The sequence below is a fragment of the Salvelinus fontinalis genome, chromosome 37, assembly GCF_029448725.1.
Source record: "Salvelinus fontinalis isolate EN_2023a chromosome 37, ASM2944872v1, whole genome shotgun sequence".
Taxonomy (NCBI): Eukaryota; Metazoa; Chordata; class Actinopteri; order Salmoniformes; family Salmonidae; genus Salvelinus; species Salvelinus fontinalis.
Genome location: NC_074701.1, coordinates 1,696,087 through 1,720,734, shown reverse-complemented (window position 1 = coordinate 1,720,734; position 24,648 = coordinate 1,696,087). Strand labels below are relative to the sequence as shown.

At 44.5% G+C, this 24,648-nt stretch overlaps 1 protein-coding gene across 2 annotated transcripts in view; it reads right to left on the bottom strand.

Annotated features, from left to right (window-relative positions):
• The window catches only part of LOC129835970 (cadherin-23-like), a 717,892-nt gene that overhangs the window by 49,525 nt on the left and 643,719 nt on the right, over window positions 1-24,648 (bottom strand). For both annotated transcript variants that reach the window (XM_055901677.1, XM_055901676.1), the window contains 8 exons: window positions 17,286-17,419; window positions 16,885-17,094; window positions 16,425-16,532; window positions 10,631-10,733; window positions 10,215-10,340; window positions 9,815-10,018; window positions 7,863-8,321; window positions 7,493-7,609 (listed from right to left, as the gene is read on the bottom strand). In XM_055901677.1, coding sequence (XP_055757652.1) covers window positions 7,493-7,609; window positions 7,863-8,321; window positions 9,815-10,018; window positions 10,215-10,340; window positions 10,631-10,733; window positions 16,425-16,532; window positions 16,885-17,094; window positions 17,286-17,419 — 1,461 coding nt within the window. The remainder of the gene's footprint in view (window positions 1-7,492; window positions 7,610-7,862; window positions 8,322-9,814; window positions 10,019-10,214; window positions 10,341-10,630; window positions 10,734-16,424; window positions 16,533-16,884; window positions 17,095-17,285; window positions 17,420-24,648) is intronic.

Sequence of the window (24,648 nt, the reverse complement as noted above, 5' to 3'; positions counted from 1 at the left end):
CGGACTGTCTGGACCAGGTTTCAGCTGCTGCGCAACGCTGTCATCCTTCCTCCCATAGATGGTCTGCCTGTAAAAGCACCACCTGGACTGGACACAGCTAGACAAACTATATTTTTGACAAGATCAGGGAGTTTTGTGACGAAGAGGCTATGGACATCACATGCCCTGCACCAAAGTCAAGGGCAGGACAGAAGCAGGCTCTCCGAATATAAATTCCCTTGTTCATGCGTGGTTCGGACAGACCAGTTATCAGCACTATCTGCACTGCCTCTATTCACATGACTCTCTCCTAACACACACGCCATACGTTGTTGCTACAATTTTTTTTTTATCCTGCTGCTCAGCCACTTTACCCCTGATTGTACGCATATAACTACCTCGTCTATCACTGATATCGTTATTGTTCTTGTACATACCGTATATTATTTTATTAATATTAATATCTATTTCTGATATTGCTACTATGCAAGTAACCATTTGGCTGTACCGTTTACACCTTCTTTAGAGACCATGCACTTAGCAAGACTTAGCAAGATAAATAAAATGAATATTGCTATGTGTGGCCGTAACATGATTTTGTGACATACCACAACAATATTATGTAACCGTATCAAGTGGCACCACATAAATATATTGCGCATGCATCTGTTAATGTACTGTACAGTGCCTTGTAAAAGTATTCATCCCCCTTGGTGTTTTTCCTATTTTGTTGCATTACAACCTGTAATTTAAATTGATTTTAATTTGGACATACACAAAATAGTCCAAGTTTTGGAGAAGTACAGATCAGGGTTGAGTTATAAAAAAATATCCAAAACTTTGAACATCCCACAGAGCACCATTAAATCCATTATTTAAAAAAAATATAGAGTATGGCACCACAACAAACATGCCAAGAGAGGGCCGCCCACCAAAACTCACAGACCAGGCAAGGAGGGCATTAATCAGAGGCAACAAAAAGACTGAAGATAACCCTGAAGGAGCTGAAAAGCTCCACAGCTGAGATTGGAGTATCTGTCCACAGGACCACTTTAAGCCGCACACTCCACAGAGCTGGGCTTTTTTTAGCCATGCAAAAAAAAATAATAAGCAAGCACATTTGGTGTTTGCCAAAAGGCATGTGGGAGACTCCCCAAACAAATGGAAGAAGGTATTCTGGTCAGATGAGACTAAAATGTAGCTTTTTGTCCATAAAGGAAAACGCTATGTCTGGCGCAAACCCAACACCGCTCATTACCCCGAGAACACCATCCCCACAGTGAAGCATGGTGGTGGCAGCATCATGCTGTGAGGATGTTTTTCATCGGCAGGGACTGGTAAACTGAACATGACAATGGGATACAGTGTTTAAACCCTTTACAATTAAGATCTGTGAATTTATTTAGATTTTTATGAATTATCTTTGAAAGACAGGGTCCTGAAAAAGGTATGTTTATTTTTTTGCTGAGTCAATATGTTCCAAAGGTCTGCATCAGTGGCTTGTAGGCTATGTGTGGAAGCCAGGAGATGCTAAATGTGTTTAGGTCAATTAACGGTTAATTACCATGAGACCGAGAGTTATTTGCTTGACAATCACCGGCTGACAACATTTTGTGACCGCCTCAGCCACAGTCATACCAAGAATCATTTAGCTATTTAATTTGGAATTTTAGGACCCCTGTAGGTATAAAGTAAAAAACAAATGGAAGAAACATTGAATTTGGCCTTAATGCTATTAGAAAAACCGTAGAAAAATACATGGCAAAACAGATAGATTTTTTGACTATCAAAAGGAAGCGTATTTTGAAGTGTTTGTCCTATATCTGAGAGATATAAGAATGCTCAGGAATGTTGTTTTTTTGACCCATATTTAACCCCTTTTTTGGTACTAAAGTATTTCCATATATGTGACTCACCAGCTCAAATCGGTCTTATGTAGCAAAATCTGAAATTAGTTTTTTTTACATTGGATAATAGTAGAGACTCAGAGCTAACAAATGGTATATCATACATTGCATTTTTTGAGGAACAATGGTAAAGTAATTCTGCTTTGAAATTTGATTAAACTTTTAAACTCACTTTTGAGAAAAGGGCCTTTGAATATTTTGGAACCTACTGGAGAGCTCTCATTTGTCTACACCCTTTCAGCATTGTTCACACCCTCTTAATGTCACGTTCTGACCTTTAGTTCCTTTTTTATGTCTTTATTTCAGTTGGTCAGGGCGTGAGTTGGGGTGGGCATTCTATGTTGTTTTTCTATGTTTTGTTCTGTTGTTATATCTCTATGTGTTTGGCCTAGTATGGTTCTCAATCAGAGGCAGGTGTCAGTCGTTGTCTCTGATTGGGAGCCATATTTAGGTAGCCTGTTTTCTATTGTGTTTTGTGGGTGATTGTTTCCTGTGTTAGTGTTTGCACCATACGGTACTGTTTCGGTTTTCATTTATTCTCTTGTTCTTTTGTATTTTGTATTCATTCTCGATTAAATTATATTATGGATACGTACCACGCTGCATTTTGGTCCTCCTCTCCTTCCACCAACGAAAGCCGTTACAGAATCACCCACCCGAAAAGGACCAAGCAGCGTGGTAACCAGGAGCAGAGGGTTCTGGACTCCTGGACATGGGAGGACATTTTGGACGGCAAAAGACCCTGGGCACAGCAGGGGGAGTATCGCCGTCCGAAAGAGGAGCTGGAGGCAGCTAGAGCGGAGCGGCGCCACTACGAGGAATTGGCACGAGGTAACGGGGGGGGGGGGGGGGGGGGGGGGGGATAAAAACGGGTAGATCAACTCCCCGTGCTTACCGGGGCGAGAGAGTGACTGGGCAGGCACCGCGTTATGCGGGGGAGCGCACGGTGTCCCCAGTGCGCACGCATAGCCCGGTGCGCTACATCACAGCTCCTCGAATCGGCCGGGCTAGAGTGGGCATCGAGCCAGGAGGGATGATGCCGGCTCAGCGCATCTGGTCTCCAGTGCGTCTCCTCGGCCCGGGGTATACTGCACCAGCCCTACGCAAGGTGTCTCCAGTTCGCCAGCACAGCCCAGTGCGGCCTGTTCCAACTCCCCGCACTTGCCGGGCTACAGGGGGGGATCCAGCCAGGACGAGTGGTGCTAGCTCTGCGATCGAGAGCGCCAGTGCGCCTCCATGGTCCAGTGCATCCGGTGCCTCGGCCAAGGACAAGGCCTCCTGTATGTCTCCCCTGCCTGGTGAGTTCTGTGTCTGTGCTAAGCACTAACCCTCCTGCATGTCTCCCTAGCCTGGTGAGTCCTGTGCCTTCTCCCAGAGCCAGGCCTTCTGTGTGTCTCTCCAATCCAGTAATAATCCATGGCAAGAAGCCTCCAGTGATAATCCATGGCACAAAGCCTCCAGTGACAATCCATGGCAAGAAGCCTCCAGTGACAATCCATGGCAAGAAGCCTCCAGTGATAATCCATGGCATGAAGCCTCCAGTGATAATCCATGGCACAAAGCCTCCAGTGATGATCCATGGCAAGAAGCCTCCAGTGATAATCCATGGCACGAAGCCTCCAGTGATAATCCATGGCAAGAAGCCTCCAGTGATAATCCATGGCACGAAGCCTCCGGTGATGATCCATGGCACGAAGCCTCCGGTGATGATCCATGGCACGAAGCCTCCGGTGATGATCCATGGCACGAAGCCTCTGGTGATGATCCATGGCACGAAGCCTCCTGTGAGGATCCATGGCACGAAGCCTCCAGTGAGGATCCATGGCATGTGGCCTCCAACGAAGGACGTCTCCAGTGCAGGACGTATAAATTGAGAATGTTCAGCACTGTTGCTACTCTCCCTAGGAGTGGCCGTCCTGCAAAGATGACTGCAAGAGCACAGCGCAGAAGGCTCAATGAAGTTAAGACGAATCCTAGTGTCAGTTAAAGACTTACAGAAATCTCTGGAACATGCTAACCTCTCTGTTGATGAGTCTACGATACTTAAAACAAAACAAGAATGGTGTTCATGGGAGGACACCACGGAAGAAAAAAAAGTCTGAAGTTTGCAAAAGAGCACCTGGATGTTCCACAGCGCTTCTGGCAAAATATTCTGTGGACAGATGAAACTGAAGTTGAGCTGTTTGGAAGCGACACACAACACTATGCATGGAGAGAAAAAAGGCACAGCACACCAACATAACAACCTCATCAACTGTAAAGTATGGTGGAGGGAGCATCATGGTTTCGGGCTGCTTTGCTGCCTCAGGGCCTGGAAAGCTTGATATCATTGACGGAAAAAATTCATTCCCATGTTTATCAACACATTTTGAAGGAGAATGTAAAGCTATCTGTCCGCCAATTGAAGCTCAACAGAAGTTGGGTGATGCTACAGGACAATGACCCAAAACACAGAAGTAAATTACCAACAGAATGGCTTCAACAGAAGAAAATACACCTTCTGGAGTGGCCCAGTCAGAGTCCTGACCTCAACCCGACCTCGAGAGTGGTTCACACCAGACATCCCAAGAATATTGCTGAACTGAAACAGGGTTCACATACTTTTCCCACCCTGCACGGTGAATAGTTACACGGTGTGTTCAAAAAAGACATGAAAACGTATAATTGTTTGTGTGTTATTAGTTTAAGCAGACTTTTTGTCTGTTGTGACTTGATGAAGATCAGGTCAAATGTTATGACCAATTTATGCAGAAATCCAGGTAATTCCAAAGGGTTCACATACTTTTTCTTGCCAATAAATATTCTAAAAGCTCCATTGGTAGCTCGTTTGAACAACTCCTATAGAAATGGTAGTCTGTCAGGTATTCAGCAGGAAGTTCTGATTTCACTATTATTAAACCATGACCAAGGTGGCAAATATAAAGATCCAGTCTATCTAAAAAACTGGAGGCCTCTTACTCTTCAATGTTGTCATGCAAAAATACTGGCAAAATGCATAGCACTCAGAATTAAAAAGGTTTTACCAGATATTGTTCATCCTGATCAGACAGGTTTTTTACATGGACGATACTTTGGAGATAATATACGACCACTATTAAAAATAATAAAATAACATAAAAAATCTAAGAAACCAGGCCTGGTATTTATACTGGTACAATTGCCTTGGTTAACTCTTTAGTCATATCTCAGTTTACTCACTTACTTATGGCGTTGCCTACACCTAATGATTCGTTTTTCAAATCATATGAGCAAAAAATATTTAGCTTTATCTGGGATGCTAAAGACAAGATAAAGCGTGCCTATCTATATAAAGAATATTAACTGGGTCGGTTGAGATTATTAAATATAAAAACACTAAATCTCTCTCAAAGCTTCACTTATCCCAAAGTTTTACTTGAACCCAAATAGATTACTAACAAAAGCTGTTTGTTTCAAAATTGCCTTTTTGCCTTTGTGCAGATTGCCATGTCTCATTTTCGAATAATTGAAAATTTAACTTTTTTCTAAGTATCTCTTTTTCAAACAAGCATTGCAGAGCTGGCGACAATTACAATTCCATCCTCCTGAAAAGATAAAATAAATATTATGGCTGAATTAAATTGTGCTGGTTGATAAAATACCTGTATTTATGGAAAAGATGTTTGAAAATGATATTTTGTTTAAAAAAAAGATTGTAAATTGGAATGGTAGAATTATGTCTTTCATGGAGTTATCAGAATTGTATGGGAAGGTCTGCTGAATCCAAGATAACAACCAATTGATTACAGCATTACCCCAAAAATGGAGGAAGCATGTGGCAGCGGGAGGAGGTAGTGAACTGGTATGTCTGCCCAATATAAAGGATCAAAACTGGTGGAGGAATAAAAATAGCATAAATAGGAAAGTATACTAGTTTCATTTGAGGACCAGGATGTTGACAGCTGTGCCATACAGATTGCAAAATAGTTGGGAAGAGATTTTTGATGTACTGATTCCATGGTACAGCGTGGATGAGTTGATATATAAAATGAAGCAAGATTCAAGATTTTGTGCATTTCAGCAAAAATGATTATACAGAACTCTTGCCACCAACTAAATGTAGAATATTTGGGCCATACAATCATAGCAGCTCTGCAGATTTTGTTGTGAGGATAAAGAATCAATAGAGCATTTATTTTGGTGTTGCCCTCAGGTAGCCTGTTTCTGGTCTCAGGTTCAGGAATGGCTGAAAATGCAGAACATTGATCTAAAATAGACCCTAGAAATAGCATTGTTGGGAGATCTGGAGAGACCGGGTGAGTCAATTACTAATATACTAATACTCTTCGTAAAAGTATTTATCTTCAACTCGCAATCTGTAGATTTGATTTGATGGATTCAAACTGTATGTTAAACATCACAGCATGGTTGAAAGAGACCCGGGGTGTAGAAATCCGAAGAGGGTGGCCAGCAGAGACAGGTAGGATGGGCTGAAGTAAGCTGAGGGTTGGGTTGTGGAATTGGAGACAAGTGGGAGTGGAGTTGCTGGGCGGAGGATAGAATGGCGGTCAAAGATAAAGTAAAAAAAAAAGTAAAAATACAAAGTATGTTTGAATGACACCGAGGGGCAGTGTTGTAACAGCTAATGCTTGTTTGCCTGAGGATGGTGCCGCGCAGGTGTTTGTACACATGCATATACACACACTCTCATTCAAGTGAGAGTCTTGGGGGTGGGGTCTCGGATAGTTGTGGGGCAGCTATTGGGAAACTGTGGGAGGGGGGGGGGGGGGTCTTAGAGGGCTCGTGGCCCGGGGGTTGGGAGCTTGGGCCGGTGGCTGATGGGTCGCTGGTTCGGGTCCCGTTTTTCACCTTGTGGGAGATCTGTCGACATGCCCTTGAGCAGGGCGTTGACCCTGGTTGCTTCTGCAGATCGCTCTGGACGGGAGTCTGTTAGATGACTGTATGTGATGTAGATGGTGAGCGGCTTCACTGCAAGTAGATTGGCAGCCAAATGGCAGCCAAAGAGCTGAGCCACAGATCTCGGAGATATACTGCAGCAGGTAACACACGCCTGTTCGCAAGGTTATCTGGAGATATGGAATCAGAGCATGACAATGTTCTATTTCACACCAAGGCTTGGTGGTTATCGCGGGTGAGTGTTGGAAATATATTTCGCATTGAGAGAGGAACTGTTGTCATTCACAATGGATATAAAAAAAAGAAAACAGCATCAAACCCACCCATCTCATTAGTGGTGGTGAGATAAAATACATTATGCCAGACTAATTTGCAAATGACTGTCATAGCCCCACATTAATAGTATGTGTAATACTGTTAGAATGTTTTTCAATTGACTGCCATAGCCCAAAATAAAAATGTTAACATTGGCTGTTAATTACATAATTGTTTTCACATGGTTGAGGTCACGAGACCAAAGAAGTTTGGGAAGCATTGCTTTCAACCTATTTTGAGTGCATTGTAGTGATTGTGGTTTGTGTGTACGCTTGTTTTTAGCATGAGCTGCACTAAGTCATTTCCGATCAACTTCTGTTGGTTTAACAAAGTGCTGAATCTTGAGGGACATAAAGGGCCACAAAACGGTGATAAAATAACAAACAAAAGTAGGGTGATTTTAGATGAAGCCTCACCATTAGGTACGCTGACAGACATGTCGATGACATCACTGGCGTTGTCATGCACCGACACAAGGATCTCAAATGTGGCCACCAGCTCTCTGTTGAGTGGGTTATGCACGAACACAGCACCTGTGGGAACACACACACATATACACACATACCGGTAACATATACACACAATTAACACACACACAAATAGGCTCACACACATGCACATACACACGCACAGGCAGACACACAGACACACACAGATGCACGCCCACACATACACACACTTACTTATACTGCATACACATATTTACACAACATCCACAGAATCTGACAGGCAACTAAGTAAAGATACAATACGAAACATTATCTACTGTGTTTGTTGACTACTAACCCGTGTGGAAATCGATGCCGAACGACTCTTGCAGGCCATCTACAGGGTTATTCCCATCATCCTTGGCCTCCACAGAGATGATGTAATATTCCAGCCGAGGTCGTAGGTCATGATCCTCGGCGGCGAGCGTAGCCACCACCACGCCTGGCGGCGTAGACTCGTTTACGTTGATAGTCGTCACGGGTTCAATGAAACGCGGTCGCGAGTCGTTGACGTCATCCAGGATGACTGACAGGGTGACAGTGCCCGACAACGAGGGCGTGCCGCGGTCTGTAGCCAAGATGACCAGGCGGTAGGAGCCGCGCTCCTCACGGTCGAGGATGGCGTTGCCCACCAGAACGGCGCCGGACAGGGAGTCGACTATGAAGCGGTCCTGGGCGCCACTTTCCAGCCGGTAGAGCAGCCAGGCGTTAGAGCCCGAATCAGCGTCACTGGCAGACAGCTGGGTCACCACCACACCTAAAACAGAGAGAGAGGGAAGAGGGCACAGGGGTGAGGATAGAACACAAGGGGCATGTTTCCCAGACATAGATTAAGCCTAGTCCTGGACAAAAAATAATGTTTAATGGAGAAACTCCATTGAAATAGATTTTTTTGTCCAGGACTAGGCTTAAAGGGGCAATTTGCCATTCAAACAATAAAAAAGCTGTCACTCCGCCACTGTTTTGGTACACAGCTGAGGGATGGGGCTGGAGAAATGCAACCATTCTTAAATTAATAGACAGAGCTATGGATGCAAAGTCTGACCATCCGTGATATAACAATTATAGTGTGTATACAGTGTTTGTTTACAATTACATTGTTTCCAAACAATCAAGTAAAACAAGCTTAGATTTGGGGTTCTATACATCTATTTTGATGTATAGGAAAATATACTAGTTTCATTTGAGGACCAGGATGATATCTATTTTGTGAAGTGCACCAGTCCCTCCTGCAGCAAAGCACCCCCAGAACATGATGCTGCCACCCCCGTGCTTCACGGTTGGGATGGTGTTCTTTGACTTGCAGGCCTCCCCCTTTTTCCTCCAAACATAACGATGGTCATCATGGCCAATCTGTTCTATTTTTGTTTCATCAGACCAGAGGACCTTTCTCTAAAAAGTACGATCTTTGTCCCCATATGCAGTTGCAAACCGTAGTCTGGCTTTTTTATGGCGGTTTTGGAGCAGTGGCTTCTTCCTTGCTGAGCAGCCTTTCAGATTATGTCGATATAGGACTCGTTTTACTGTGGATATAGATATTTTATACCTCTTTCCTCCAGCATCTTCACAAGGTCCTTTGCTGTTGTTCTGGGATTGATTTGCACTTTTCGCACCAAAGTACGTTCATCTCTAGGAGACAGAATGCGTCTTCTTCCTGAGCGGTATGACGGCTGCATGGTGTTTATACTTGTGTACTATTGTTTGTACAGATGAACGTGGTACCTTCAGGTGTTTGAAAATTTCTCCCAAGGAGGTCTTTTCCTGAGGTCTTGGCTGATTTCTTATGATTTTCCCATGATGTCAAGTAGAGGCACTGAGTTTGAAGGTAGACCTTGACATACATCCACAGGTACAACTCCAATTGGCTCAAATGATGTCAATTAGCCTATCAGAAGCGGCTAAAGCCATGACACAATGTTCTGGAATTTTCAAAGCTGTTTAAAGGCACAGTCAACTTAGTGTATGTAAACTTCTGACCCACTGGAATTGTGATACAGTGAATTATAAGTGAAATAATCTGTCTGTAAACTATTTTCGGAAAAATGACTTGTGTCATGCACAAAGTAGATGTCCTAAGCGACTTGCCAAAACTATAGTTTGTTAACAATAAATTTGTTGAGTGGTTGAAAAACGAGTTTTAATGACTCCAACCTAAGTGTATGTAAACTTCCGACGTCAACTGTATACACGCTTGCATGCATGAATTGAGTCACGCAGACATAAGACACAGACACACCAACACACACGTACCAGTGGGGCTGTTCTCAGGAAGGTGCACAGTGAGGCTGGGGGGTTTGAAGACAGGAGGGTTGTCGTTCTGGTCCAGGATTGTCACAGTGAGGGGTACACTGCTGTTGAGCCCCCACACATCCTCCCCCACCAGGAACAGCTCCACCCGAGGCTCCACAAACATCTCACGGTCCAACAGCGCCGCCTGTCGCACACGCACCACACCTGCAAGGGGGAACAAGGGAGAGGTACAGGCAGTGGCTTCATTGACGATGACTTTGTGGCAGTGGCTTCAAGGTGTTCTAATTAATTGCGTGTGTGTATTGTTGTGAGTGAGAGTGTGTGTGTGTGTATGTGTTTGAGTGTGCATCTATTAGAGGTGTGTGATTGAGTGATCAATATGTTTGTCTGTGTGTGTGACCTGTATCAGAGTCCACAGTGAAGAGGTCCTGTCTTGTTCCCAGCAGATGGTACCTGACCACAGCGTTGGGCCCAATGTCTTTGTCCTCAGCCAACACTGGTCCGTTCAACACTAAAACAGCACTGCCTAAGAGAGGGAGAGATAGAGAAAGGAAGATGTGCGTGATGGCAGAAGGGGAGAGGGCAGTTAAATACAAGAGTTGAAGAGGGAAAAGCAAGAAAGATTGATGAAAGAGGGAAAGATTGAGATTGGGGAGAGAGTGGGAAGAGAGAAAAATGAGTGATGGAAACAGAGGAAAGCAAAGATAGGTAGTGGGTGCCAAGGTAGGGACAGAGGTAGCAGAGGAATTATACATTATCAATTGAAACAAACAGACACACAGACAGACTATAAAAACACACCAGTGAGGCTGTTACCTGTGGGGGAGTTCTCAGTGATCTCAGCCCGGTAGCTGGTCTGTGTGAATATGGGCCTGTTGTCATTCTCATCCAAAACTGTGATCACCAGCAGTTCTGAGTCCTGGAGAGAGGAATGGATGGAGGGAGAGGGTGACAGATTGGGGAGGGAGGGATGGGTGGATGGGGAAGGGAAGGAGAGAAGGGCAAAGAAGAAGGTGAGAAATGTTCTCAATAAAAAAGCAAATAGCTGTAATTTCATACATATGGAAAAAATCCATACTTGAAAATACAGAGGATCAACAACATTGCATTCACTCCACATTGCTTGCAACAAGAATGTTTAGTAATACTGTCACGACTTCCGCCGAAGTCGGTTCCTCTCCTTGTTCGGGCGGCGTTTGGCGGTCGGCGTCGCCGGTCTTCTAGCCATCGTCGATCCACTTTTCATTTTCCATTTGTTTTGTCTTGTCTTCCCACACACCTGGTTTCAATTCCCTCATTACATGTTGTGTATTTAACCCTCTGTTACCCCCCATGTCCTTGTCCGGAATTGTTTATTGTAAGTGCATGTGCACGTTTATCTGGTGTGCAACGGGTTTTGTACCCACTGATTGTTTGTTCTGATTCCGGTGGTTTTTATTATTTAAACTACTCCATTGTAAACACGGTTTTTGCTCTCCTGCGCCTGACTTCTCTGCCGCCAGTACGCACCCCTTACAAATACTGCTGGACAACACAGCGAAGAAATTCACTTATTGGCCTAATCTAAAAACTACAGGTTTGGGTCAAATCCAAAACAACACAACACAGAGTGAAACCCGCTGTATTTTCAAGTATTGTCAAATCCAATCAAATCAAATTTTATTTGTCACATACACATGGTTAGTGGATGTTAATGCGAGTGTAGCGAAATGCTTGTGCTTCTAGTTCCGACCAAGAAGTAATATCTAACAAGTAATCTAAACTAACAATTTCACAACAACTAGCTTATAAACACAAGTGTAAAGGAATTAATAAGGCCGAACGGCATAAGCAAAATGCAGTAGGTATAGAGTACAGTATATACATATGAGATGAGTAATGTAGGGTATGTAAACATTATATAAAGTGGCATTGTTTAAAGTGGCTAGTGATACATTTATTACATACATTTTTCCATTATTGAAGTGGCTAGAGTTGAGTCAGTATGTTGGCAGTAGCCACTCAATGTTAGTGATGGCTGTTTAACAGTCTGATGGCCTCGGTCCCCGCTTTGATGCACCTGTACTGACCTCGCCTTCTGGAGGATAGCGGGGTGAACAGGCAGTGGCTCGGGTGGTTGTTGTCCTTGATGATCTTTTTGGCCTTCCTGTGACATCGGGTGGTGTAGGAATCTTGGAGGGAAGGTAGTTTGCCCCCCGGTGATGCGTTGTTCAGACCTCACTACCCTCTGGAGAGCCTTACGGTTGTGGGCGGAGCAGTTGCTGTACCAGGCGGTGATACAGCCCGACAGGATGCTCTCGATTGTGCATCTGTAAAAGTTTGTGAGTGTTTTTGGTGACGAGCCAAATTCTTCAGCCTCCTGAGGTTGAAGAGGTGCTTTCCTGAAGTCCACGATCATCTCCTTTGTTTTGTTGACATTGAGTGTGAGGTTATTTTCCTGACACAACACTCCAAGGGCCCTCACCTCCTCCCTGTATGCTGTCTCGTCATTGTTGGTAATCAAGCCTACCACTACAGTGTCGTCTGCAAACTTGATGATTGAGTTGGAGGCGTGCATGGCCACGCAGTCATGGGTGAACAAGGAGTACAGGAGAGGGCTGAGAACGCACCCTTGTGGGGCCCCAGTGTTGAGTATCAGTGGGGTGGAGATGTTGTTACCTACCCTCACCACCTGGGGGCGGGGTAGGAAGTCCAGGACCCAGTTGCACAGGGCGGGGTCGAGACCCAGGGTCTCGAGCTTGATGACGAGTTTGGAGGGTACTATGGTGTTAAATGCTGAGCTGTAGTCGATGAACAGCATTCTCACATAGGTATTCCTCTTGTCCAGATGGGTTAGGGCAGTGTGCAGTGTGATTGTGATCGCGTCGTCTGTGGACCTATTGGGGTGGTAAGCAAATTGGAGTGGGTCTAGGCTGTCAGGTAGGGTGGAGGTGATATGGTCCTTGACTAGTCTCTCAAAGCACTTCATGATGACGAAAGTGAGTGCAACGGGGCGGTAGTCATTTAGCTCAGTTACCTTAGCTTTCTTGGGAACAGGAACAATGGTGACCCTCTTGAAGCATGTGGGAACAGCAGACTGGGATAAGGATTGATTGAATGTATCCGTAAACACACCAGCCAGCTGGCCTGCGCATGCTCTGAGATTGCGGCTGGTGATGCCGTCTGGGCCTCCAGCCTTGTGAGGGTTAACACGTTTAAATGTTTTACTCACGTTGGCTGCAGTGAAGGAGAGCCCGCAGGTTTTGGTAGTGGGCCATGTCAGTGGCACTGTATTGTCCTCAAAGCGAGCAAAGAAGTTGTTTAGTTTGTCTGGGAAAATCCGTGATTGACTGTAGACCCTGCCACATACCACTCGTTTCTGAGCCATTGAATTGTGACTCTACTTTGTCTCTATACTGACGCTTAGCTTGTTTGATTGGCTTGTGGAGGGAATAGCTACACTGTTTGTATTCGGTCATGTTTCCGGTCACCTTGCCATGATTAAAAGCAGTGGTTCGCGCTTTCAGTTTTGCGCGAATGTTGCCATCAATCCACGGTTTCTGGTTAGGGAATGTTTTAATAGACTCTGTGGGTACAACATCACCGATGCACTTGCTAAGAAACCCGAATCAGAGTATTCATCAATGGTGATGTTCAACGCAATGCGGAACATATCCCAGTCCACGTGATCGAAACATTCTTGAAGCGTGGAATCCGATTGGTCGGACCAGCGTTGAACAGACCTGAGAGCGGGTGCTTCCTGTTTTAGTTTCTGTCTATAGGCTGGGAGCAACAACATGGAGTCGTGGTTAGCGTTTCTGAAAGGAGGGCGGGGGAGGGCCTTATATGCATCGCGGAAGTTAGAATAACAATGATCCAGGGTTTTGCCATCCCGGGTCGCGCAACTGATATGCTGATAAAATTTAGGGAGCCTAGTTTTCAGATTAGCTTCGTTAAAATCCCCAGCTACAATAAATGCAGCCTCAGGATATGTGGTTTCCAGTTTACATAGAGTCAAATTCATTTCGTTCAGGGCCGTCGATGTGTCTGCTTGGGGGGGAATATATGTGATTATGATCGAAGAGAATTCTCTTGGTAGATAATGCGGTCGGCATTTGATTGTGAGGAATTCTAAGTCAGGTGAACAAAAGGACTTGAGTTGCTGTATGTTGTTATTATCACACCAACTCTCGTTAAGGCATACACCCCTGCACTTCTTCTTACCAGAGAGATGCTTGTTTCTGTCGGCGCGATGCGTGAAGAAACCAGGTGGCTGTACCGACTCCGATAGCGTGTCTCGAGTGAGCCATGTTTCCGCGAAACAAAGAACGTTACAGTCTCTGATGTCTCTCTGGAAGGCAATCCTTGCTCAGATTTCGTCTACCTTATTGTCAAGAGACTGGACATTGGCGAGTGGTATGCTCGGGAGCGGTGCGCGATATGCCCGTCTACGGAGCCTGACCAGAAGGCCACTCCGTCTGTCCCTTCTGCAGCGCTGTTGTTTTGGTTCGCCGGCTGGGATCTGATCCATTGTCCTGGCTGGTGGGCCAAACAGAGGATCTGCTTCGAGACAGTCGTATTCCTGGTCGTAATGTTGGTGAGTTGACGTTGCTCTTATATCCAATAGTTCCTCCCGGCTGTATGTAATAAAACCTAAGATTTCCTGGGGTAACAATGTAAGAAATAACACATAAAAAACAAAATACTGCATAGTTTCCTAGGAACGCGAAGCGAGGCGGCCATATCTGTCGGCGCCGGAAGACACCAGGTGGCAGCATCATGTTATGGGTATGCTTATCAACAGCAGGGACTGGGGAGTTTGTTAGGATCAAATTAAATATGAAAGGACCAAAGCAGAGGTAAATAATTATACGAAAACCCTGGGATGGAGATACATTTTTCAGCGGGACATTTGCAAAAATGTCAATGCCAAAGACGCACCAAAATTGCTTTTCAATATGTATTGAGTGGTTCCTGAGTGGTCCAGTCTCAGTCCTGACTTACAGTGCATCCGGGAAGTATTCAGACCTCTTCACTTTTTCCAAAATGTTTTACGTTACAGCCTTATTCTGAAATTGATGAGGTAATAAAAAAACATCAATCTACACACAATACCCGATAATGACAAAGCAAAAACAGTTTAGACATTTTTACAAATGTATACAAATAAAAAAATCGACATAAGTATTAAAACCATTCACTCAGTACTTTGTTGAAGCACCTTTGGCATGATTACAGCCTCAAGTCTTCTTGGGTATGATACTACAAGCGGCACACGTGTATTTGGGGAGTTTAGGGTCGTTGTCCTGTTGGAAGGTGAACCTTTGCCCCAGAGGTCCTGAGCACTCTGGAGCAGGTTTTCATCAAGGATCTCTCTGTAATTTGCTCTGTTCATCTTTCCCTCAATCCTGATTAGTCTCCCAGTCCCTGAAAATCATCCCCACAGCATGATGCTTGCACCTCCATGCTTCACCGTAGGGATGATATTGGCCAGGTGATGAGCGGTGCCAGGCGAAAGAGTTCAATCTTGGTTTCATCAGACCAGAGAATCTTGTTTCTTATGGTCTGAGAGTCCTTTAGGTGCCTTTTGGCAAACTCCAAGATGGATGACAAGTGACATTTACTGAGGAGTGGCTTCCGTCTAGCCACTCTACCATAACGGCTGATTGGTGGAGTGCTGCAGAGATGGTTGTCCTTCTGGAAGGTTCTCCCATCTCCACAGAGCAACTATGGAGCTCTGTCAGAGTGACCATCGGGTTCTTGGTCACCTCCTGACACAGGCCCTTCTCTCCCGATTGCTCAGTTTGGCTGGCAGCCAGCTTAAGGAAGAGTCTTGGTGGTTCCAAACCTCTTTCATTTAAGAATGATGGAGGCCACTGTGTTCTTGGGGACCTTCAATGCTGCAGTTTTTGGTACCCTTCCCCACATCTGTGCCTCAACACAATCCTGTCTCGGAGCTCTACGGACAATTCTTTTGACCTCATGGCTTCTTTTTTGCTCTGACATGCACTGTCAGGTGTGGGACTTTATATAGACAGGTGTGTGCCTTTCCAAATCATGTCCAATCAATTGAATTTACCACAGGTGTAGAAACAAGTTGTAGAAACATCTCAAGGATGGTCAATGGAAGCAGGATGCACCTGATTTTTATTTTATTTTAATACATTTGCAAAAATACAGAAAAAAAAGTTTTTGCTTTGTCATTATGGGGTATTGTGTGTAGAAATAATTTAATTCATTTTAGCATAAGACTGTAACGTAACAAAAAGTGGATAAAGTGAAGGGGTCTGAATACTTTCCAAATCCACTGTATATTTTGCTTGAAAATCTGAGACAGGGTTTGAATATAGCTGTCCATCAATGACTCCCAACCAAATTTTGTGAACTTGAGCACTTTTTACAAAAACAATGGATATATCTATGTTTCCATAAGAGTTGCAATTTGATAGAATCTTATTCAAAATTATTCACGGCTTCCAAAGGTGCTTGCACCAAGTATTAACTCTGGGGTTAAAGACATAAAGACATGCAGCGTTTCGGTAGCTTACAGCTGAGGAATCAGTGACTTGACTTTGCCTGTAAATAGTGTATATGCTGAGAGGGGGTTATGTGTGTGTGTGTGTGGCAGTACCCGGCGAGCGATGCGGGGGTTCTCAGGGTTGTCTTTGACTGTAATTGCCAATATGTACTCCGCCACCCTCTCTCTGTCCAGAGGCCTGTTCACCTGCACCACCCCTGTCTGAGAGAGAGAGAGAGAGAGAGAGAGAGAGAGAGAGAGAGAGAGAGAGAGAGAGAGAGAGAGAGAGAGAGATGATGATGATAGAAATGACTCATCAATTACGCCAGTATACCCTTCCCTTTTCAATGCCTTTCTATCTATTTCTCTGTCTACATTTTTCTACCTCTCCTCTATATGTTCTACCCCTTTACTCCCTCTCCGTAACCCTTCTTCCTTTATCCACATTTTTCCATTTTCCCTCTATCCCTTTCCCAACCTTCTCACCCTCTCGCTCTCCTTTTCTTCCCTCACACCGTCTGTCCCCATCCCCTCTTTCCCTCCCCCTCCACCCCCTCCTTTCCCTCCCTCTCACAGTGTCGTTGATGTAGAAGGCGCCGTCGCGGTTTCCAGCAGTGATGTTGTAGGTGATTAGGGCGTTGCGTCCACTGTCTACATCCTGCGCCCGGACCCTGGCCACCAAGGTGTATACGGACGCCCCCTCGCTCACACTGGTGTTGTGGGGCAGGTTGAGCAGCACGGGGTCGTTGTCATTGATGTCCAGAACATGGACGCCCACCACCACCTGGGAGATAGAGGAGACATAAGACAGGGTGGCACTTAGTCTTTGTGTGTGTGTGTGTGTGTGTGTGTGTGTGTGTGTGTGTGCGTGCGTGCGTGCGTGCGTGCGTGCACATGGGCACATGTGTTCATTGAAGTGTCTGAGCATGTTAGCAGGAAGCACCACAAGATCAGTGCATGTCTGTGCGAACACACCATGCTGCTGCGTGGTGGTTTGCCCAGGTCTTTGGCCATGACAGTGATGTTGTAGAAGGGTGTGGTCTCTCTGTCCAGCTCCACATCTCTCCTCACACGCAGCTCTCCCTCCACTGGAGATATCACAAACTCATCTGAGAGAGTAAGAGAGAGAGAGAGGAGGGCATGATTAGTTGGTTACTAGCCGCATATACTGCACACACATACACACACACACGGACGGTAGCTCACCAGCATGCATGCACACACACACACACAATAACCCATCCCATCCTCCACAAAGATACACACACATACACCCACCGCAACTACGGCTGTGCCGGTCATTACATTTTCTCAACCGGTAACTGTCATGCAAATAAATAACCCAGTCAGTAACACCAGCAACCATCCAGGGCCTCGTATCCCAGAGCCTTCATAGGTTTAAGATTGTCATTAGAACCATTTTACAATGTATCTTCAGTAGCTAAGCTGTTTCCCAGAACCTTCGTTAGTAATGTGCCTCTTGAAAACCTTTGCACATTTAAAGCAGCCAAAGTGCATCGTTAGATGTTTTGCATTTTATTCTCAGTAGATATCAGCTAAACATAGAATCAAAATGTCTGTCTGACTGTGACCGCTAATAACTTGAGAACGAAGTTGACTACAAATTCAAAGTTGCCAAAGTATTTGCAATTGTTACAAACAATTGAAAGATAAAACGATGCTTCAAATGAAACCCGAGATGACTGCATTAAAAGATAAATAGGCTACATTGGCCTATATACTTCAATCATATTGGAATCATATTGAGTTCTATTTTGCCACTAGTCTACTGTCAAATCTTTGGCTCAATATGTTGCATGATGTCCTAGCCATGTCTGAATCCTGGTTTAGGAAGGCCACCAAAAATCCTGAAATTTCCATTCCTAACTATAACATTTTACAACAAGATAGAACTGCCAAAGACGGGGAAATTGCAATCTACTGCAGAGATAGCCTGCAGAGTTCTGTCATACTATCCAGGTCTGTGCCCAAACTTTTTCTACTTTTAAAAATTCACCTTTCCAGAAACAAGTCTCTCACCATTGCTGCTTGTTATAGACCACCTTCTGCCCCCAGCTATGCCCTGAACATCATATGTGAATTGACTGCCCCCATTCTTCAGAGCTCGTATTGTTCAGTGACCTATACTGGGACATGCTTGACACCCTGGCTATCCTACAATCTAAGCTAGATGACCTCAATCTCACACAGATTATCAATGAACCTACCAGGTACAACCCCAAATCCGTAAACACGGGCACCCTCATAGATATCATCCTGACCAACCTGCCCTCTGCTGACTTCAACCAGGATTTCAGCGATCACTGCCTCATTGGTCAAACGACCACCCCTCATCACTGTCAAACACTCCCTAAAACACTTCAGCAAGCAGGCCTTTCTAATCGACCTGGCCCGGGTATCCTGGAAGGATATTGACCTCATTCCATCAGTCGAGGATGCGTGGTTATTCTTTAAAAGTGCTTTCCTCACAATCTTCAATAAGCATGCCCCATTCAAAAAAAAAGGAACCAGGAACAGATATAGCACATGGTTCACTCCAGACTTGACTGCACTTGACCAGCACAAAAACATCCTGTGGTGTACTGCATTAGCATCGAATAGCCCCCACGATATGCAACTTTTCAGGGAAGTTAGGAAAGCAAAGGCTAGCTTTGCATTTGCATCCTGTAGCACAAACTCCAAAAAGTTCTGGGACATTGTAAAGTCCATGGAGAATAAGAGCACCTCCTCCCAGCTGCCAACTGCGCTGAGGCTAGGAAACACGATAAATCCATGATAATTGAGAATTTCAAAAAACATTATTTCTACGGCTGGCCATGCTTTCCACCTGGCTACTCCTACCCTGGTCAACAGCCCTGCAACCCCCACAGCAGCCCAAGCCTCCCCCATTTCTCCTTCACCCAAATCCAGGTAGCTGATGCTCTGAAAGAGTTGCAAAATCTGGACTCCTACAAATCAGCTGGGCTAGACAATCTGGACCCTCTTTTTCTAAAATGATCTGCCGCAATTGTTGCAAACCCTATTACGAGCCTGTTCAACGTCTCTTTTGTATCGTCTGAGATCCCCAAAGACTGGAAAGGTGGAGACACTCCAGACCCAAACCGGTACAGACCTATATCTATCCAAAACTGCCTTTCTAAGGTCTTCGAAAGCCAAGATAACAAACAGATCATCGACCATTTTGAAATCCACTATACCTTCTCCGCTATGCAGTCTGGTTTCCGAACTGGTCACGGGTGCACCTCAGCCACGCTCAAGGTCCTAAACAATATCATAACCACCATCGATAAAAAAACTCAACAGCCTTGGTTTCTCAAATGACTGCCTCGCCTGGATCACCAACTACTTCTCAGACAGAGTTCAGTGTGTCATATCGGAGGGCCTGTTGTCCGGACCTCTGGCAATGTCTATGGGGGTGCCACAGGGTTCAATTCTCAGGCCAACTCTTTTCTCTGTAAATATCAATGGTGTCACACTTGCTGCTGGTGATTGTCTGATCCACCTCTACGTAGACGACACCATTCTGTATACTTCCGGCCCTTCTTTGGACACTGTGTTAACTAACCTCCAGACAAGCTTCAATAAGATACATCTCTCCTTCCGTGGCCTGCAACTGCTCTTAAATGCAAGTAAAACTAAATGCATGCTCTTCAACCGATTGCTGCCCGCACCTGCCCACCCATCCAGCATCACTACTCTGGAAGGTTCTGACTTAGAATATGTGAACAACTACAAATACCTAAGGTGTCTGGTTAGACTGTAAACTCTCCTTCCAGACTCACATTAAGCATCTCCAATTCAAATTTAAAGCTAGAATCGGCTTCCTATTTCGCAACAAAGCATCCTTCACTCATGCTGCCAAACATAGCCTAGTAAAACTGACTATCCTACCAATCCTTGACTTTGGCGATGTCATTTACAAAATAGCCTCCAACACTCTACTCAGCAAATTGGATGCAGTCTATCACAGTGCCATCCGTTTTGTCACCAAAGCCCCATATACTACCCACCACTGCGACCTGTATGCTCTCGTTGGCTGGTCCTCGCTACATATTCGTCGTCAAACTCACTAGCTCCAGGTCATCTATAAGTGTTTTCTAGGTAAAGCCTGCCTTATTTCAGCTCACTGGTCACCATAGCAGAACCCACTCGTAGCACGCGCTCCAGCTGGTATATCTCACTGGTCACTCCAAAAGCCAATTTCTCCATTGGCCGCCTTTCCTTCCAGTTCCCTGCTGCCAATGACTGGAACGAATTGCAAAAATCTCTGAAGCTGGAGACTCATATCTCCATCACTAACTTTAAGCATCAGCTGTCAGAGCAGCTCACAGATCATTGCACCTGTACATAGCCCATCTGTAAATAGCTCATCCAACTACCGCGTCCCCATATTGTTATTTATTTTTTGCTCCTTTGCACGCCAGTATCTCTACTTGCACATCTATCACTCAGGTGTTTAAATGCTAAATTGTAATTTAGTTGCCACTACAGCCTATTTATTGCCTTACATCCCTAATCTTACCTCATTTGCACACACTGTGTATAGTTGTTTCTATTGTGTTATTGACTGTACGTTTGTTTTTTCCATGTGTAACTCTGTGTTGTTTGTGTCGCACAACTTTGCTTTATCTTGGCCAGGTCCCAGTTGTAAATGAGAACTTGTTCTCAACTGGCCTACCTGGTTAAATAAAGGTAAAACATTTTTTTTTTAAATGTGTGGCAAGATATGCGCAATGATGTGCACAATCTGTGATTTTTGCAGTCATATGTGCTAATATCTTTCTAGGAGCTGATCAGTCGTCAGAATTGTGGAATAATTATAACGTTAAGTTAAGATTTGATCCACTAGCAGCACTGCTTTTCTTTAGATCCTATCAGTATCGACACATGGTCTGACAATGCACATAGCGAACGTTCTCTCTACGTGCTTGTCTTGGAAACACTCTTAGTTAGGTCGTAAAAAACGATGCATCTGGTTGCCTACAATCATGGCAATGCTTAAAGTGCAATTCCTCCACTTTCACTTTCATTTTGATAATCTGCCCCATCAAACCAATGTCTACATACACTGTATATACAAAAGTATGTGGACACCTCTTCAAATGAGTGGATTCGGCTATTTCAGCCACACCTGTTGCTGACAGGTATATAAAATCCAGCACACAGCCGAGCAATATCCATAGACAAACATTGACAGTAGAATGGCCTTACTATGGAGCTCAGTGACTTTCAGAGTGGAACCGTCATAGGCTGCGACCTTTCCAACAAGTCAATTCGTCAAATTTCTGCCTTGCTTGAGCTGCCTCCGGTCAACTGTAAGTGCTGTTGGGAAGTGGAAACCTCTAGGAGCAACACAAAGTGGTAGGCCACACAAGATCACAGAACGGGACCGGCGAGTGCTGAAGCGTGTAGCCCGTAAAAAACATTTGTCCTCGGTTGAAACACTACTGAGTTCCAAACTGCATCGTCAGCACAATAACTGTTCGCGAGGAGCTTCATGAAATGGGTTTCCATGGCCGAGCAGCCACACACAAGCCTAAGATCACCATATGCAATGCCAAGCGTCGGCTGGAGTTGTATAAAGCTTGCCGCCATTGGACTCTGGAGCAGTGGAAATGCATTCTCTGTAGTGATAAATAAGGCTTCACTATCTGGCAGCGCGACGGACAAATCTGTGTTTGGGGAATGCCCGAATGCATAGTGCCAACTATAAAGTTTGGTGGAGGAGGAATAATGGTCTGGGGTTGTTTTCATGGTTCGGTGAAGGGAAATCTTAATGCTACAGCACACAATGACATTCTAGACGATTCTGTGCTTCCAAATTTGGGGCAAGTAAAAACAAAATGCTTCTCTCTGACATCAATGATTTTCCAAACCTGTAGCGAGCTTCTAGCCCAGGGAAGGGTCTTTCTCTATACATCATCGCGAATCTCACAGTGTTCTAAAATCACTGATTTTAAAATGTTTGAACTTTTGATGACGTCATACGGTATAACTTTTTAACTTTAACTTCTCTTCAAACGTGCCGTTTTCACATATGTAGAAACCGGTATCGTGTTGGAGATAACGAAAGGGAGATTGGAAAAGTGGTGGAGTTGACCGAGCAGATGTTTCTACTATAAAATAACTTAATACTGTAATGAAAGCATGACATTTGTTTTGAAGATGACATATTAGTCATGTTTAATGTGGTTATAATGTTATGATGATTGACACTGGAACATTCATGAAAGGGTTATGAATGATTTCATAAAGGTGTTGTCAATGCACATGCATGTATATCCACTTTGGTACACCCCCCACAAATACAGACTCAACCTGTATTACAAACACCAGCATGCACACACATTCACCGGACCACATGGGCACGTGACAAAATAACACACACACACACACATAATCAGGCAATCATTTATTTCAAAATGAAAGTATATTGTATAATGGAAACATGTGTTTTTGTTGTTACCGTACCCAATCCTTCGACACACCAAACACAGAACAGGCTTGGAGCGAAACAGGGTCAGCCTTGAACATGTAGCAGTTAAGGGGATAGCACTTGAAAAGTGATGTAGGTGTAATTTTGTCACACCCTGATCTGTTTCACCTGTCTTTGTGATTGTCTCCACCCCTCTCCAGGTGTCGCCCATCTTCCCCATTATCCGCTTTGTACAGTGGGGCAAAAAAGTATTTAGTCAGCCACCAATTGTGCAAGTTATCCCACTTAAAAAGATGAGAGAGGCATGTAATTTTCATCATAGGTACACTTCAACTATGACAGACAAAAGGAGGGGAAAAAATCCAGAAAATCACATTGTAGGATTTTTAATGAATTTATTTGCAAATTATGGTGGAAAATAAGTATTTGGTCACCTACAAACAAGCAAGATTTCTGGCTCTCACAGACCTGTAACTTCTTCTTTAAGAGGCTCCTCTGTCCTCCACTTGTTACCTGTATAAATGGCACCTGTTTGAACTTGTTATCAGTATAAAAGACACCTGTCCACAACCTCAAACAGTCACACTCCAAACTCCACTATGGCCAAGACCAAAGAGCTGTCAAAGGACACCAGAAAAAAAATTGTAGACCTGCACCAGGCTGGGAAGACTGAATCTGCAATAAGTAAGCAGCTTGGTTTGAAGAAATCAACTGTGGGAGCAATTATTAGGAAATGGAAGACATACAAGACCACTGATAATCTCCCTCGATCTGGGGCTCCACGCAAGATCTCACCCCGTGGGGTCAAAATGATCACAAGAACGGTGAGCATAAATCCCAGAACCACACGGGGGGACCTAGTGAATGACCTGCAGAGAGCTGGGACCAAAGTAACAAAGCCTACCATCAGTAACACACTACGCCGCCAGGGACTCAAATCCTGCAGTGCGAGGCGTGTCCCCCTGCTTAAGCCAGTACATGTCCCGTCTGAAGTTTGCTAGAGAGCATTTGGATGATCCAGAAGAAGATTGGGAGAATGTCATATGGTCAGATGAAACCAAAATAGAACTTGTTGGTAAAAACTCAACTCGTCGTGTTTGGAGGACAAAGAATGCTGAGTTGCATCCAAAGAACACCATACCTACTGTGAAGCATGGGGGTGGAAACATCATGCTTTGGGGCTGTTTTTCTGCAAAGGGACCAGGACGACTGATCCGTGTAAAGGAAAGAATGAATGGGGCCATGTATCGTGAGATTTTGAGTGAAAACCTCCTTCCATCAGCAAGGTTATTGAAGATGAAACGTGGCTGGGTCTTTCAGCATGACAATGATACCAAACACACCGCCCGGGCAACGAAGGAGTGGCTTCGTAAGAAGCATTTCAAGGTCCTGGAGTGGCCTAGCCAGTCTCCAGATCTCAACCCCATAGAAAATCTTTGGAGGGAGTTGAAAGTCCGTGTTGCCCAGCAACAGCCCCAAAACATCACTGCTCTAGAGGAGATCTGCATGGAGGAATGGGCCAAAATACCAGCAACAGTGTGTGAAAACCTTGTGAAGACTTACAGAAAACGTTTGACCTCTGTCATTGCCAACAAAGGGTATATAACAAAGTATTGATAAACTTTTGTTATTGACCAAATACTTATTTTCCACCATAATTTGCAAAAAAATTCATTAAAAATGTGATTTTCTGGAAAAAAAATTCTCATTTTGTCTGTCATAGTTGAAGTGTACCTATGATGAAAATTACAGGCCTCTTTCATCTTTTTAAGTGGGAGAACTTGCACAATTGGTGGCTGACTAAATACTTTTTTGCCCCACTGTATTTATACCTGTGTTCTCTGTTTGTCTGTTGTCAGTAGGCCTTGTTAAGTCAACCAA